Below are 17,161 nucleotides of genomic sequence, written 5' to 3' on the forward strand. Positions count from 1 at the left end.
GGCTGGGGTTGTGGCTCAGCAGTAGAGCGCTGGCCTAACATGTGTGAGACACTGGGTTCAGTTCTCAGCACAGCATGTAAGTTAATAAATTAATTAAATAAAGGCCTATCAACAAATATATATATGTTGAGAGCCACAACCAAGTCAAGATGGCACCTGGCATTTTGCCAGAAGGAGTGGTTGAGAAGTAATGCCAGCGAGCCATTAAGATGATGATTAAGTTAAGCTGGGTATAATTATTAAGATAATGACTGATTGCTGTAACTGGATGATGCTAAATTAAAACAAGCTGTGTATTCAGATGTGTATATAAACCTCTGCTGTCCGGCAATAAGGCGGCTCCTGCTACCTCGGGTGCCCGCTACTTTTGAGTTCTCGAGGAGTTCCCGTGGAGTTCTGGAGAGTTCCCGTTGGGTTCGGGCAATAAAGGAGTTCCTGTTTGAACCTACAAGTGGCTCATGACCTCCCAGTTATTTTTGTGCCCACCCAGACTGCAGTATATATATATATTTTTTAAGCAGCTGAGCAGCCCTTCCTCAGTGGCTTATCTCACCAAGGACCCTAGAAACAACTAGATGGTCCTACATATCCTCCTGTGACCCCAAGAAGCAATTTATAAGCCTCTTCTCAGAAGCTCAACCCACTAAGGCTGTGGGAATTGGATGCTTGGCCCCGTCCACCACACTCAGCCCTGGGGAGCAGCTAAGCAGGCCTTCTGAGCAGGTCGGCCCCTGGAGCCTTGGCAGAGCCATCTGTGCAGCCTTCGGACAGGGACAGGAACCCCACCCTGATTTCAGGCATACTATGCTGTACCCACCTGGGCCCAGGGCACTAAGCCTGCTCTCCATGATCCAGGAAACAGATGGATGCCCCACACCTACAGCCGGGTGCACCATACCCAGAGATGCCAGCAAACCTGTCCCGGCTGAGGGAGCTGCATCCCACAACTCCTGCAGCCTAGGTCACAGAGACACTCACACACATTGCCTGTCAGCATGGACTACAGCTGAAGAAGCTGCACACACACTACACTCAAGTGCCCGAAGATCAAAGGCAAAGCAGCATCTATAATCAACACCCTAGGAAACATTGTCAGGAGAGAGTTCTTACTAAAAAAGCCACCCTACAAAACTACAGAGGCAACGGATCCAACCAACACAAAAATACAAATGTGGGGACAAGAAATCTGAAAAATAAGATAAGGTGATTGACTCCAAAAGGAACACAAGAGCTATCGAGCAACTGACCACAAAGAAAACGAATTTGATGAACTGCCCAACAGATAATTCAAATGAATGAATTTTACGGAATTCAACGATCTATAAGAGAACACAGAATTCAACAAAATTAGGAAGAGAATTCATGATATGAGTGAAAAATTCAGCAAAGAGAGAGATGGGAATCATAAAAAAGAACCCATCAGAAGTCTTGGAGCTACAGAACGCAACAAATGAAATTTAAAAATACAGTTAAGAGCCTCAACAGCAAAATGGATCAGGCAAATGAGCTTGGAGATAGGTATTTTAAAATAATCCAATTAGATAAAAAAATAAAAAGAATGAAGGTCTTCAAGGCTTAGAGGACAATGTTAAACGAGTAAACATTTACATTATGCTTTTTTTCAGGAGAAGAGAATGGGGAAAAATCATAGAAACGCATTTAATTAAATAATTATTGAAAACTTTCCAAGTCTTGAGAAAGTAACAAACAAGTCACTTTTCAGGTCCAGGAAACTACAGACATGTACTGCCTCACCTGGCTCTAAGAGGGAAATTTATACCAATTAGTGCTACATCAGAAAAATAGAAAGATTTTGCCAGTCATGATGGCACATACCTGTAAGCCCAGTGACCCAGGAGGCTGAGGCAAGAGGATTGCAAGTTGAAGGCCAGCCTCAGCAAATTAGTGAGTCCTAAGCTACTTAGTAAGATTCTGTCTCAAAAGAAAAAATAAAAAATGGCTGGGGGTGAGGCTCAGTGGCTAAGCAATCCTGAGTTCAATCCCAGTACCAAAGAGACAGAGGGAGAGAGAGAATAACCTGAACAGACATTTCTCAAAATGCGATATGCAAAAACTAAAATAAAATAAATAGGGCTGAGGTTGTGGCTCAGTGGTAGAGCACTTGCCTAGCACGTGCAGGGCCCTGGGTTCAATCCTCAGCACCACATAAAAATAAATAAGCAAAATTAAGTTATTAAAAAATAAAATAAATAGGATTTGCAAATAATCAATAAGCATATGAGGAAAATGCTCATATCACTAATCCTCAGGGAAATGCAAATCAAAACTGCAATGAGATACCATCTCATCCTTGTTAGAATGGCTAGCATAAAAGAGAAAACAGGGCTGGGCTGGGGCTCAGTGATAGAGCACTTGCCTGGCACCTGTGAATGAGGCACTGAGTTCAATTCTTAGCACCACATAAAAATAAAGTTTCATCTATAACTAAAATGTATATATATATATATATATATATATATATATATAAACAAGAGAGAGAAAACAAATAACAAATGCTGGTGTGTTAGTTAGCTTTTTGTCACTGTGACAAAATATGTGAGGAAAACAACTTAAAGGAGGAAAGAGTTACTTTGGTTCACGGTTTCAGAGGTTTCAGATCTATTGCTCTATTGCTACGGGCCTGTGGTGAGACAAAGCAACATGGCAGAGGGTGGAGAGGGTGTGCTGGAGCAGAGCTGTTCACCTCAGCAATCAGAAAGCAGGCAGAGATAGGAAGGTCCAGGGACATACCTTTCCAGGAGTGCTTAACCACTGAGCCATACCCGCAGGCATACCTTTCCAGGGCATGCCACAGTGACCTTCTTCCTCCGAAGGGCCCACATCCTGCAATAATGCCATCAGATGAACCATTGATGAATTTAACTGTTGCTGAGGTCGCAGCCCCTGATCTAGTCATTTCCTATTTCTGAACACTGCTCACTGGGGACCAAGCCTTCAACACATGAGCCTTTGGGACACAACCCAAATCCAAACACCAGCGGCTGGTGAGGATGCAGAGGAACGGGAACTGTCACCCATAGTTGGTGGGAATGTAAAGTAGAATGTAAAGTAGTAAAGCCATTATGGGAAAGGGTATAAAATTTACTAAAAAAAAAAAAAAAAAAACTAGATATAGAACTACCATAGGATCCAGCAATCCCGCTACTGAGTGTACATCCAAAGGAACTAAAATCAATATGCCAAAGAGATGTCTGACAGCTGGAGGTGGAGCTGTTGGTGGAGCTCTTGCCTAGCATGCATGAGGCCCTGGGTTTGATCCAAAGGGGGGAGAGAGAGAGAGAGAGAGAGAGAGAGAGAGAGAAACAGAGACAGAGAGACATAGAGACAGAGACACAGAGAGACAGACATCTGTTATCACATTTATTATAGCACTGTTCACAATAGCCAAGATACAGAATCAACCTAGTTGTCCATCAACAGAATCAACCTAGTTGTCCATCAACAGATAAATGAGTAAAACACACACACACACACACACACATACACAGCAGAGTATCATTCAGCCATAAAAAGAATGAAATTCTGTCATTGTAGCAACATGGATGGAACTGGAGGACATTTTAAGTGAAGTAAGTCAGGAATAGAAAGATAAATACCATATGTTCTCAGTTATATGTGGAAGCTAAAAAGTTGATCTTAAAGTAGTAGAGAATAGAAGAGTGGTTACCAGATCTTGGAGGGAGAGAGGATGGAGATAGCCTGGTTGACAGGGAAATGGGTGCAATTGGATGGGAGATATAATTAATAGCTATTAATCATTGCTATTACAATAACTTCTAATGTTCTATGTTATGGCAGGGTAACTATGGTTGATGACAACTAATTGAATATTTCAAAATAGCTAATAGAGAGAATTTTGAATGTTTTTAATGCAATGAAATGATATGTGTCAGCCAGGCATGGTGGTGCACGCCTGTAATCTCAGCGACTTGGGAAGCTGAGGCAGGAAGGTTACAAATTCAAAGCCAGCCTTAACAACTTAATAAGGCCTTATGCAACTTGGCGAAGTCGTCTCTCAAGAAATAAAAGAGGGCTGGGGGTGTGGCTCAATGGTTAAGCACTCCTGGATTCAATCTCTGGCACAAAAAATAAAGAAAAGAAAAAAAGAGGGAGGGAGGGAGGGAGGGAGGGAGGGAGGGAAGGAGGGAGAAAAGAAGAGAAAGAAAAAAAAGAAAAGAAATGATATAATGATATGTGTCTGAGATGATAGATATGCAGATTACCTTAATCTGACATTAAACATTGTATAACATGTATTGAAATGTCAGCCCGTACCCTAAACATGTACAAAAATTGTGTCCATTTTTTTAAAAAGCAGCTTATGCTTCCATTTCACACCTCATATTTTAAAATCACCACATTGAACAGTTAGATCCTTTGGTTAAACACAAATGCTGATAAGATGCAAAAAACAAAAGGAAAAGAAAGGCATAGTAGATGACTAAATTAAGAAACCTGTGGGCCGGGCTGGGGTTGTGGCTCAGTGGTAGAGCACTTGCCTAGCACGTGTGAGGCACTGGGTTTGATCCTCAGCACCACATTAAAAATTAAATAAAGTTAAAAAACTTTCAAAAATGATCAAATCATCACGATAAAATTCACTTGTAATGTACAATCCATGTTTTATTGTGTTGACACCAATGTGAAAGTGGTAGGGAGGCAGCTGAGTCACAGATAGAAAAATCATTGCTTTAGAAGGAAATTTTCTGCTGATTTTCTCTCACACCAGTAGAGTCAGCTTGCTTCCATAAGTCAGTCCTTGTCACATTAGGGAAGGTGGGGAGGTAGCTCAGGAGGGCCAAGGTATTTGCCTCTCCAGGCAGCACATGTCCACAGATTGCCACCAGATGTCATGACCCCATGAAAAATCAAAAAAGGACTCAACTGAATGAAACAGTCCTGCTGTTTCCTGCTGTAGGGGCTGAACCATCTCCAGCAAATGGCTTCTGAGGCTGCTCCATGGATGTCCATTATCAAAAATGTTGCATCTCATGATTGTTGGAGTTTTTTTTTTCCCCCTGAGCATGATACAAAACCCTCAACCTAGAAACATCTCAGGGAATACTGTGGTCCTCAGATGCTCAGTTGAAGTCCTGCCTTCTTGGTGGACCTGCTCTCAATCCCACAGGAAGAAAAAGAGAGGTTCACCTGCCCAGTGGTCCAAACCCGAGACCCAGAAGTTGCTCATGTTGTTTCTGCTCTCGCCTGTTAGCCACAGCTGTTTATGGCACACACTCCGGACTGGGGGGTAGTTCATGGTAGAGCACTTGCCCAGCATGCACAAGACCCTGGGTTCCATCCCAACGCCATAAAACACACGTGTGTGGCACATGCACACACTCAAGGTGAAAGACTGTGTCCAAGAAGAAGAGGAGAAGAGATTCATGGTCAGTGGGCATTCCTGCCACAAACTTTCCTGTCTGCTGCTCATACCAGGCAGGGAGCTCCTTGAAGAGATAAGAGTATCTCTCCATCATGGAGAATCCAGTTCCTGTGCCCACTGTGGACTTGGCTGTGACCAAACACTCAGGAAGCAAACACAGTCAAGAGAGTGACCTGGAAACTTCCAGGAGAGCTGTGCTGGGTACAAGGGAATTCAGCGCATAGGGCAAGCTGTGCAGTAGATTTCAGGAGGAAGGCAGAAGAGCATGATGGTGATGGGAGGAGCCTCTAGATTTGGACAGCACTGATTTTAAACTTTTTACTAACAAAGAAACTAACTGATACTTTCCGAGCCACTGCACCTATCTCTGTAAAAAAAGAATGACTAAATTCACCAGGAGGGGTAATTGTGAGTCATAAATTAAATGTGAAGTAGGTCCCCGACAAATAATGACTGATAGTTTTATTTTGCTAATAGCCCCAAAGAGGTATTTCCATCAATATCAGTGACTAAAGACCAGAATATAATTGTTGCAATATGCGGAATCAGGGTCATTCTGCGTGGATTGGGCTGGCAACGAAAAAGCCACACAGACACAGAAAATACCTTTTTCACGGTTCAGGACGGCTTTGCAGAATCAAGAATCAAGAATCAAGCTCCCACGCTGGAGGGCACGGAGAAGCAAGGGAGGCAGGCAAGAGAGAGAGCACACCTGAAACTCCCCTATTTATTGGGGAGAACCCATTCATAGAATATTCCACCCAAATAAGGCAAGGGATTAGTTTTGGAGGGTGGAGTCTTACTTGGTGATGCCTTATGGTCAGCAGATTGACTGACATCTTGGAAAGCCACACCCATCTCAGGTGCTGTGTGGGATCCAAGGCAAAGCAGGCGAAAAGGCTCACCTAAGGTGCACAGCCCAACCAGGCAGCAATGTCAGTCCAGTTCCCTCACAGGCTCAAATGCGCATAGCTCACACACACAGCCCATAGCTGGCTGGTGACATATAATACCAACTGTTATGGTTTAGCTATGAGGTATCCCCCAAAAGCTCATGGGTGAGACAATGCCAGAAAGTTTAGAGGTAAAATGATTGATTACCAGAGCCTTAACCTAATGAGTGGATTAATCCACTGAAATGGATTAACTTTATGATAACTGTAGGCAGGAAGTGTGTGGCTGTAACAGGCAGGTCATCAGGGGTAGGACTTTGGAGGTTATATTTTATCCCTGGTGAGCAGAACTCTCCTTGCTTCCTGATTGCTAAATTCTGAGCTGCTTTCCTCTGCCACACCCTCTGCCATCATATTCTGCCTGACCTCAGGCACAGAACAACGGATTTAGCCATGAATGGACTGAGACCTGTGTGAGGGGAGCCCCCAAATAAACTTTTTCTGCCTCTAACTATTCTTGTCAGGTCTTTTGGTCACAGTCATGAAAAAGATAACTAAAACAGCAACTAACATTCATTATACTGTTAGTATAAGGGTTTTTAAAAATTAATTAATTAATTAATTTGGTTTAATTTGTTATACTAGTATAAGGTTTACATAACTTTTTTTGATCCTGTAAGTAGGTGCTATTATTCCCATTTTACAGAGGAAGAAGTTGAGACATAAGAAAATTAAGCAATAGGCCCAATGTTCCACACCTATTTATAGGGGAGTCAGTCCTAACCCCAGAGCCAACTGATCTATAAGTGGGATGAGAACTACACCACCTGGCCTCATGAAGTTCTTCATGGCAACAGTTGGTCTAAAATGAGTGATAGAACAATGGTGTTACCTGGACTTTTTTGGTGCTACTGGCCAGCTAGATCACCTTGGATCTGTTTCCTTATTTTACATTGAAGATGCTAGACATAATAATTCTTGATTCTGAACAATAGTTCAGGGAGAGGCTTTTGCAAATGAGGTCCAAACCTGCTAATGACATCACAGAGAGGAGAGTTCCAAGAGAAGAGTCAGGCCTTCCTGGAAGCCCAGTGCCACAGTTGACATTAAGCTCAGCTTAGGAGAGAAGAGAAATCCGGGGAGGGAACTGTTGGTTCCAACTCTTTAGCTCTCTTCATTCTCCCATTCCCAGCACAGTTATGGATCAATCCTCAGTGACTGAAAGGATTCAAAATGACTTGGATACCGTATCTCGCCCCCACTCATCATCCCCATACCACCGGCCAGGCCCTAGTGGAGCCCACCATCATGAGACCCATCACCACAGGGGGCCCCACCATCACAGTGGGCTCCGTCATCATGGTGGACCTCACTACCAAGACTCTGAAAATCCCTACTCCTATCCTTTCCACCACCGTGACGAGGCCCACTACCGTGGCAGGGCTCACCACTATTCATCCCCTGGTAAGGGTCTCCCCCATGGCACTGTCCATCCTCAACATTCTTCTGGTGAGGACCACTTAAATGATGAGCATCACTATGGTAGTAGGATGCCTCGTGGTGGTGGCTCCCACATTTCTGGAACCCACCACCGAGGTGGAACCCACTCCCACGGGGAGTCCCACCAGCATACTGATTCCTTCCACCGTGGCGGGCCCCACCACCGTAGCAAGCATCACCATTCTGGTGGGCACCATGGTGAGACCCATCACCTTGGAGAAAATTTATCCCAGTATTCCTCTGCTGCGTTTTACCACCAAGGCGAGCCTCCCCATCATCCCCAAGGTGAGCCTCCCCACCATCCCCAAGGCAAGCCTCCCCACCATCCCCATGGTGGGCCCTACCAACATGGTGAAGACTACCACCATGATGAGGCCCGTCTACATGAACCCCACCACTACAGCAGGCCCTACCATCCTGATTCCCACCACCACCGAAGACATCCTCCTCATGGAGAGAGCTCCTCTTACCGTTCCTCTGAGGGGTCCGGCTTCCGTGGTGTGCATCATCATGGTAGTCACCACCACAGGGAGCACCCTGGTGAGCACCACCCCGGGGAGAACAAGTTGAGCGGACCAGCAACCACAGAGTCCCGCAAGTCCCGCAGCTTGCTGGGCAGCTCCCCGTCTTATACGGCATCCCACTCACCTGGCATAACTCACACCAGAAGCTGGGGGCACAGCGTGACTCAGTCCCATGTCACATTTTACTCATCCCCCTCTCGGAGGTCCAGCAAGGTTCACCCCCGCAGCTCCAAAGACACACAGAGCTGGAGTGAAGATGAGCACTTCCAGAAGCGCAAACGTGAGTCTCTTCTGGTCCTCCCCACCCCAGACCCCACCACACAGCCCAGATTCAGCTGGGTCTGACCTTGCACACATCAGGAAGCTTGCCATTCACCTGCACCCATTTGTGCCCGCTAGTTCCCCTTCTCACTGTTCACCATCCGCTCTTTCATTCCCTGCGTTGTGCACCTCTGCAGGCCACGAGGTGTTTCTTCACTTGGTCACTGCTTTGCTCACAGATTTACTTCTCAGATGTTGAACCTCTATTGACTTGCTTAGGTCCTGGGAGAATAAAAAAGAAGGATCCAGCATGGCTCCTGCTCTCAAGGGGAATCTCAGACTGAGGGGGTCACTGAGGCCATCAGAGGCTATCCAGTACTAGGAGCCTGTTGTCTTCCATATCAGAACCTGTACCTCGGTGGCTTCTGTGTGTCTACTTTCCCCCTACTAACTATGAGCCGCTGAGGGTGGAGACTGGGAACTAGTGCCTGCATGAGGGCCCTGTTGGAGGGTAGGGAGGGACCTTATCTGGTAACTCACAAACTCCCAGATTTGGTTCCTAGTCGTTCAGTAAATATGGCGATAGTCTTACAACAAACAAGCGAAGAGGGATGAGTAACTTACTGGATGGGGGCAAGATAGGCATCCAGGAGGAAGGGAAATTTAAGGATCTCAAAGGGAGAGGGAGGCTCAGCAAGAGGATGAGGTGAGGAGAGTGAGGGTTTCCATGCATAAGCTGCCATGTGGGCAAAGAAAGACGTGAAGATTTAGTGGCAGGAACCCTCAGAATCCACTCAAGCCACTCCAAATCCCAAACGGGCTGGCCCCTGGTGTGACAGGAGTCAGGACTTTGGTCAAGACCAGCACAGGACTAGCCTAGAGTGCTGTCGGTGAATGGCAGCAGGCCAACAGGCAGGGTTGATAATGACCCCCAACCAGTCTGGGAGGGGGCATGAGATCCCCACACCCCCTACAGAGATGTAACTTTCTGGCTTCCTTACAGTGGGCCGATCCCCGCGGGCCCACAAGAAGATGCACACTACGGACCTCTTCCAGTGGTTGTGGGATAAATTAAGCTACCTCATTTGGGGCTTCCGGACACTGATCTGGAGGCTGACCCAGTCCCTGGCCTTTGAAACCTTCATCTTCCTCGTCGTCTGCCTCAACACCGTCATGCTTGTAGCCCAGACCTTTGCTGAGGTCGAGATCCGGGGTGGTAAGAACCCAGGGGCCCTGTACCTGTGGAGGAGGTCACCAGGTAGCCACAAGGTGGCGCATCTGCTCTAAATGGGCCTCATCCAGGTCCAGGAAATTTATATAATTTAGTTCACTTGATCCTCTATCCTTTGAATTCAGTGACATTGGGGTGTTAGAGACAGGCTAAGACAGATACTGCAGAGGTCAGCTGCAAACCCACTGAACAGGAGGCTGTGCTGTTCACAGATGTAGCCACCAGGTGGCACATCTGCTCTAAATATGCTGCTGTGGGTGGACAGGGTGTGGGGAGCCCTGGGAGCAGGAAGTTAAAAGCAGCCTGTGGGAAGCCTGGGGAGGCTGGCCCCGAAAATTACCTGGAGCAGTGAGAAGGAAAGGACCCGCCACATGGTCATTGTCCATCTCTATTCTAAGCACTCGTGAAATGCATTTAATGCCCACGACAATTCTGTCCAGCAGACTGTTATTATCCCCATTTTGCCCACAAAATGAAGGTACAGTGTGGTTAAGTCGCACAGCCATTTAGGGCAGACCCAGGGAGAGCATGGGTATTTGGGCTTGCAGGAGGCCGCTGTGGACAGAGGGAGAGGGAGGAGGCCGGAGGCTGGGGACCGTGCTGATGAGCCCCTGGTGTCCCCACAGAGTGGTACTTCCTAGTCTTGGACTGCATTTTCCTCTGCATCTACGTCATGGAAGCCCTGCTCAAGATCATTGCTCTGGGCCTGGCATACTTTTTTGACTTCTGGAACAATCTGGGTGGGTGGAGAAGGGGCTTCGGCCGGTGGCAAGGCAGCACTGAACTGCCTGGGGGAGGCTAAGGAGGAAGGAGGAGCAGTGAGGCGTTGGCCCAGGGAGGCCACTGCCACTCAGACACCGTCTACCCTCAGACTTCTTCATCATGCTCATGGCCGTGCTGGACTTCGTGCTCATGCAGGTCAACTCCCTCTCCTTCTCCTTCTACAACCACAGCCTCTTCCGGATCCTCAAGGTCTTCAAGAGCATGCGGGCCCTGAGGGCCATTCGAGTACTGCGGAGGCTCAGGTCTGATTGTAGGGACTCTAAAGGAAGAGGGGACACAGGCCTGGGTTCCCAAGGAATCCACTGTGGGGCTGAGAATGTGGCTCAGAGGCAGAGTGTTGCCTGGCAGGCACCAAACCCAGGGTTGAATTTCCAGTCCTACAAAAACAACATCAGAAAACAAACCAAGGAATCCACTGTGACCTGCTCAAATGATGGGGCAAGGGCGGCTGCAGACCCCAGCCTGCTTCCAATAAGCCTCCTCCGGGAGCCATCCCTGGGAGCCACCTCTTCATTTCCAGGGAAGCAACAGGATTCCCCCAAGTCACCAGCAAATCAGGGACCCTGTGCTTTCAGTACCAGCTCTGGCTACTGCCACTGACCTCCTCCCACCCCCACTGATTCACCTCCCTCTCCATCTCTGCCCACAGCGTCCTGAACAGCCTCCAGGAAGTGACAGGAACCCTGGGCCACTCCTTGCCATCTATCGCGGCCATCCTTACACTCATGTTTACCTGCCTCTGTATCCTGTGCCTGCGGCTGGGACAGTGCGTGGAGGGGACAGGGCGGCAGGGGTGAAAGCAGGAGGAAGGGCACAGGGGCAGGAAATAGGAGCCTGGTTTGGTCCTAAACAACCAGTCCTCTTCTCTGTGGTCCTGCGGGCACTATTCCACAAATCGGACCCCATGCGCTTCCAGAACATCTTCACCACCATCTTCACCCTCTTCACTCTGCTCACCCTGGATGACTGGTCCCTCATCTACATGGACAGCAGGGCCCGGGGTAGGCAGAGGGCAGGAGATGGGCACACAGACCTTGAGGGCTCAGCTACCCCACCTGTGATTCGGGGCTTCTGAAGCCTGTGGTAGGGGTGCAGCAAGGGTGGGAGGAGACTGCTTGATTGACACTCCTGTCTCCCCCTCCCGCAGGCGCCTGGTATATCATCCCCATTCTCATGATTTACATCATCATCCAATACTTCATCTTCCTCAAGTGAGGACCCTGCTCTGCTGCCCAGCCTCACTCCCAAGCTCTCCCAGGAGTCCCCACCCCAGCCCCTCACCCTGGTCATGCCTCTCTTCTGGTGTTCCCCTTGAAAGCACCTCGCTGTCCCCCTCCTCAGCCTGGTGATCGCTGTCCTGGTGGATAACTTCCAGATGGCACTGCTCAGAGGCCTGGAGAAAGTAAAACAGGAGGTGCCACATGGGGCAGATGTCCTGGGAAACATGACGGGGGGCCAGGGTGCTCCAGGGATGGGGGAAGGGGACTCCAGCAGGACTGAGACCTCCTCTCTTCAGAAGGCCGCCCAAATCCATGAGAATCTGCTGGAAGACTCACTGACAGAGCTCAGGCAAACAGGTACTACCTAGCTGCCCAGACCCTGTGCCACCCCGGGGGCATAGGCAGTCTCTATCCACCCTACCTCCTTCCACAGCCGGATCAGAATCACCCTCAATTTTACAGTTTTAGAACCTAATGACATGGAAGGACTTTTGGAGTTTGGTACATTGATTCAAAGACCTCTAGGACAATCTTCTAAAGCAAATTGCATCTATTGTCCATTCTAGGAAGACCCACTTGGAAAACAAATAATAAGCCAAAGTATGATTCACCAAACTCCCATTCCTATTAATAACTTAGGAAGTTCATGAAAGTCACTCTTCCATGGACGGTTTCAACTGCCTTTGTGGGTTTCATTAAGGTTGTATATACTTGTCTGGAGTCTCTTGACCCAGACTGAGCCTACGAAAATAAGTTTCCCTATGTGTTCATTTTTCACACCTCACTTCCTGGATGTATTGATTTTGAGCCCGATGGTTTTCTTCCTGCTGAAAGATCCTCAGAAGTTGATGATGATGATGATGATGATGATTTCTCTTTTTATATCGGAGATCGAACCCGGGGTGCTTTACCAACTGAGCCACATCCCCAGCCATTTTTTGTATTTTATTTTGAGACACGGTCTCCCTAAGTTCCTTAGGGCTTTGCTAAGTTGCTGAGACTGGCCTCAAACTTGTGATCCTCCTCAGAACTTTGAAATCCAAGCTCTAGAATCCCACTCTTAGGATCATTCACAGGGCCACCTCGAGTGGTTTAATTAAAAAGAAGGAAAGAGAGAGAGAGAAGAGAAGAATAGAAGAGAAATTTATTGGCTCCAATGACTTAGCAAGTTGAGGGTTCATGGGCTTTCGAGAATGGTTTGATCTAGCCAGGTGCAGTGGTGCATGCCTGTAATCCCAGCTACTTCAGAGATTGAAGCAGGAGGGTCACAAGTTCAAGGCCAACTTCAGCAATCTAGTGAGGCCCTAAGCAATTTAATGAGATCCTGTGTCAAAATAAAAAAGGGCTGTGGATGTGGCTGCATGGCAAAGTCCTGGGTCAAATTCCTAGTACCAAAAAAAAAAGAAAGAAAGAAAGAAAAAAAAGAATGTCTTAATCCAGGGTACAAATGATGATCAGAATCTGGTCTTCTATATTTGCTCTGTGGGCATCTGTGTGGGTTTGTTTTTAGAGTGAGTTTTCCCTTGTGATAGCAAAAGGGTCACCAACAAGTATAGTGCCAAGTCCTTACAGTTTAGCCAACCATACCTCTACCAGCAGAAAAGTGATGGTCTTCTGCAAATTCCAACAAAATCCCAGAAATGAGCATGCTTAGTCCCAGTAGAATCATTGCCTAGTTTTGAACCAATCACGTAGCCTGTAACTGGCCGGGCTGCCCTCACGTGTCCTTGGAGCTAACCTCCAGCAAGACAACACGGGCCACACAGGGGTGGGGTGGCTCCACAAGGAAAGTGGAACACTTACCAGAGCTGGGGGTGTAGCTCAGTGGTAGAGCACTTGCTCAGCACGTGAGAGGCCCTGAGTTCTAACCCCAGCACCACAAACACACATAAGAGGGAATGGAGCGGGATGGGGACGTGCTTTGTGCCTGGAGAAGCAAACTCTTTGGGCATCAGGGATGGAAACACCTTGGGCCCTCTCTGTGAACCTCATGACACTGGCGTTCCTCCTCCCTGCAGATCCAGGCATCTTCCTACTCACCCACCCCACCCTGCCCCACTTTCTCTTCTTCCAGAGCCTGAGGAGACAGTGAGCAAGACCACCCTGTGGAATCAGTTCATCGACCGAAAGTTTGGGGCCATGACTGACAAGTGAGAAGATGAGAAGGGAGGGTGGCCTCAGGTCAAGTGAGGCAGTCTTGGGGCTGGCAGTAGGACTGGAGGGAAAGGGACATTGCCACCTCTGTGCAAGGGAGTGGAACGGGGTTGGGATGTGGAGACCAGGAGTGGCCCCTGGCTGCCTGCACCATGGGACCTTCCTGTAGCAGGGATTCTGCTCCTCTCTTCACTTAAGCACCATTTGGACCCTTGTCAGGGCCAGGCCCACTGAGGGCTCCAGGGACCCAACTCCATTCCTGTCCCTGAAGGCCTCGCCTCTAAGGACTTGTGCTGGGCCCTGGAGGCTGAGCAGACTTCAGCTGGGAGAAGGGATTGTGGGCAGAACAGCTTGGGTAAAGGTCTGCAGCCAGATGATTGATCCTCATCCTGTCCATCTGAGTGACTAGCTGGGCCAGGCCAGCTGAGGACTTGTGACTGGGGACTCTTGCTTGGAAATGGGGTCCTTGGCATAGACTCCTGCTTCCTGGCTCTCAGACCTGGATGTCCTGAGACCCCTCTGTCTGAAAGCCAGGTGCTGCCCTCCCCTGTCCAGCCTCTGGGCTCCTCTCATCCAAGAGAAAATCCAAGCTTCATGGCCTGCATCCAGGGCCCTGTCTGACCAGTCCTCTGCTAACCTCATATCATTGCAGCCACCAACCCCCAACTGGCAAAACCTTGTTTGCCCACACTCTTTCCCAAGCATGGCACATACTTCTCTACCCATAGGCCTTTGCCTGCCCTGTTCTCTGCCTGGAATGTTCTCTGGATGCTGGTGTCAGGCTCAGTTGATCAGGAGTTGGGAGAGTTCAGTTCCAATCCTGGCTCCAGTTGTCTCTTGGGGCGCTCTCCTGTTCATCCTTCATGTTCTAGCACCTGACCACTCTGGTCTGGGCTCTTAGCACCCGGAGACACTTTCCTTGGGGATCTCATCCCCACAGGGCCCCTCCCCCAAGAGTGGTTCTTGGTGTAACCTTGGCTTTTCCCCCCTCCTCTGTTCCCCCTTTGATGTTGCTTTGACACTTCTCAAATGCACCTCAACTAACCCACCCCACCCCCTGCAGCAGCTTCCCCTGAAGCCTGCCCTGAGCCCCACAGTTATTGAGATTCAGAGCTCTCTCTGAATGTTCTTGAGATTCAGAGCTCCAGGAGCCCTGCTCCAACCTGGCATACTCCCAACTGTCTTCCAAACTCAGTTCAGTGACAGTCCCTCACCTCTAAGGACAGTCCCTCCTGAAGCCTTTCTAGACCCCCAGCATGGGGGGAGGTTCCCCTCCCTGTGCCCTCAGCACCCCATGTTTACACTTAACCAGAGCAGGTCAGTGTTCTGGCTCTGGGGGCAGAGTCTGTTTCTTATTCATCTATGTCCTTGGAGCATCTTACAGTGTTGGCTGTATTTGATGGATAGATTGGTAAGATCCAGTGGGGTGATGAATGGGGTAGAAGGGCTGGTGGGTGAATGGGGGAAGGGGTGGGTGTTTAGGTGGATGGCTTCCCGCACAGTATGGTCATGGTGTAGGTGGATGGGTGATCTAGGGAGGACCAAGTGAGGGAAGGGTGGGGTAGATGAATGTGGGTGGGTTGTTAAGTGGGTCTATGGAGAGGCTTGGGTTAGATAAGGGAGCATCAGATGGGTAGGTGAGCAATTTAATTCTGGAATTCTCCATGGTGCAGGCAGACATGGGGGCTTTTCTAGGTACTGAAAAAGAAACAAAATAGAAAGGAGGTCTTGGGTGATATAAGTTTTGGGGGAAACTGGCAAGAAGAGCCATGTGGGAGCTCTGGGGGCCCAGAAAGAATAGAGGCAGGCCAGCGGAGCCCAGCCCCCCACACCTTGTCCCTTCAGGCAGCGGGAGCTCCAGTTCCAATTCCTGCAGCTGGTGGCTGGGGTGGAATATCAGCAGCAGAAGTTCCGTTCCCAGGCGTCTGTCATTGATGAGATTGTTGACACAGCATTTGAGGTGAGCCAAACAGGACAGGAAATGGGGGACCTAGGGATCTTGCCAGAAGTGGCCCCAGAGTAGTTAGCAGTCACACAAGGCACTGGCTCCTTCATGCTCCCATCCCACAGGCTGGAGAGGAGGACTTCAAGAAGTGACCCTGGAGAGTGCCACCAGATACAGACCTAAGCCTCTGGCAAGCTGCCCACCTGGAGTTGGGTTTTGGGACAAGTCCCCAACTTTGCTACCTTGGTTGTCTGGTCCCTGCAGGAATTGGGCCCCAACAGAATTTTTAAATCCCAGATGATTTTGTGTCTTCTATGGCTGTGCAAAACACAGGGCAAGGGAACTTGTGTGGTGCCCCTGGGGGTGGGATGAAGGGTGTTGTTGGCTATCCTCTCAGCCCAGCAGCGCATTGGCAACAGCCAGAAGAGTGATGCAGAAAGTGGCTTAGGCCCAGGGACTGGTGGTGCTGGTAAGGGACAGAGGGAGCAGTAGCCCACTTAGGGGAGGAAGGCCCATCTGGCCCATAGGTCAGCATTATCGAGGCCTGGGGGGACCAGTGGGCTCCAGGAATGGGGCTAAGACCCCAGAAATTCATGAGCATCCAGTATAAGGACATCAACCTTGGGGATATTGGGTCTGAGGTCATTGTCATCCACCCTGCCCCCTGCCTGGGTTTAGACTACAGAGCCTCAGTAAGGAGGGTGGAGGAGGCTGCTCAAGTCCTTCTGGCCTCAGGGGAGGTACAGGCAGTAGGTAAGTGGGATGGTCCAGCTGCATTGGGAGATTCCCCTATTTATAGCCTGAGTCTGGACAGGGGCTGTGGCCATGGCTGGGCTAGCCTGTGCTAGATACTGCAGACCTAGCACTAAATCAAGTTCAAGCCAAGTCTGAACCTTGGGGGTCCCCACCCAGTATTGGGGTCTTCCACTATCTACAACCATCTCAGCCTTAGTGGAGGCCAGTCCAGGGTGCAGCAGTTTTGATAACCACCTCTGCCTCTGGGCTGGACCAGACAGTGGTGGAGCCCCCGTGCCTTAGGACAGAAGCAGCTTCTCCTTCCTAGCCTAGCTGAGACACAGGCTGGCCCAACGTCCAGGAATGGACTGTGCAGAGGAAATGCCATCTAGGTTTGGGCACAAATTCCAGGGATGGAGAAGCCACTAGGCAGTCATCCCTGGGATTTGCCTCACCCCAAGGTCTCACGCATTCATTCATCAAGCATTTTCTGCCACCTACCCTGCATTGG

General features: G+C 49.0%; 1 protein-coding gene across 1 annotated transcript; it reads left to right on the forward strand.

The window, feature by feature from the left end:
• The first annotated feature begins 7,836 nt into the window (after window positions 1-7,836).
• On the forward strand, window positions 7,837-16,067 carry Catsper1 (cation channel sperm associated 1). The gene is made up of 13 exons (XM_077796885.1): window positions 7,837-8,310; window positions 8,358-8,601; window positions 9,586-9,798; window positions 10,440-10,553; window positions 10,685-10,838; window positions 11,246-11,337; window positions 11,454-11,597; window positions 11,744-11,807; window positions 11,938-12,010; window positions 12,113-12,173; window positions 13,891-13,966; window positions 15,816-15,930; window positions 16,041-16,067. Exons 1-13 carry the CDS (start codon window positions 7,837-7,839, stop codon window positions 16,065-16,067), a joined length of 1,851 nt encoding a protein of 616 aa, XP_077653011.1.
• The last annotated feature ends 1,094 nt before the right edge of the window (window positions 16,068-17,161 follow it).

This window comes from Urocitellus parryii, chromosome 4, assembly GCF_045843805.1.
Source record: "Urocitellus parryii isolate mUroPar1 chromosome 4, mUroPar1.hap1, whole genome shotgun sequence".
NCBI classification, from domain to species: domain Eukaryota; kingdom Metazoa; phylum Chordata; class Mammalia; order Rodentia; family Sciuridae; genus Urocitellus; species Urocitellus parryii.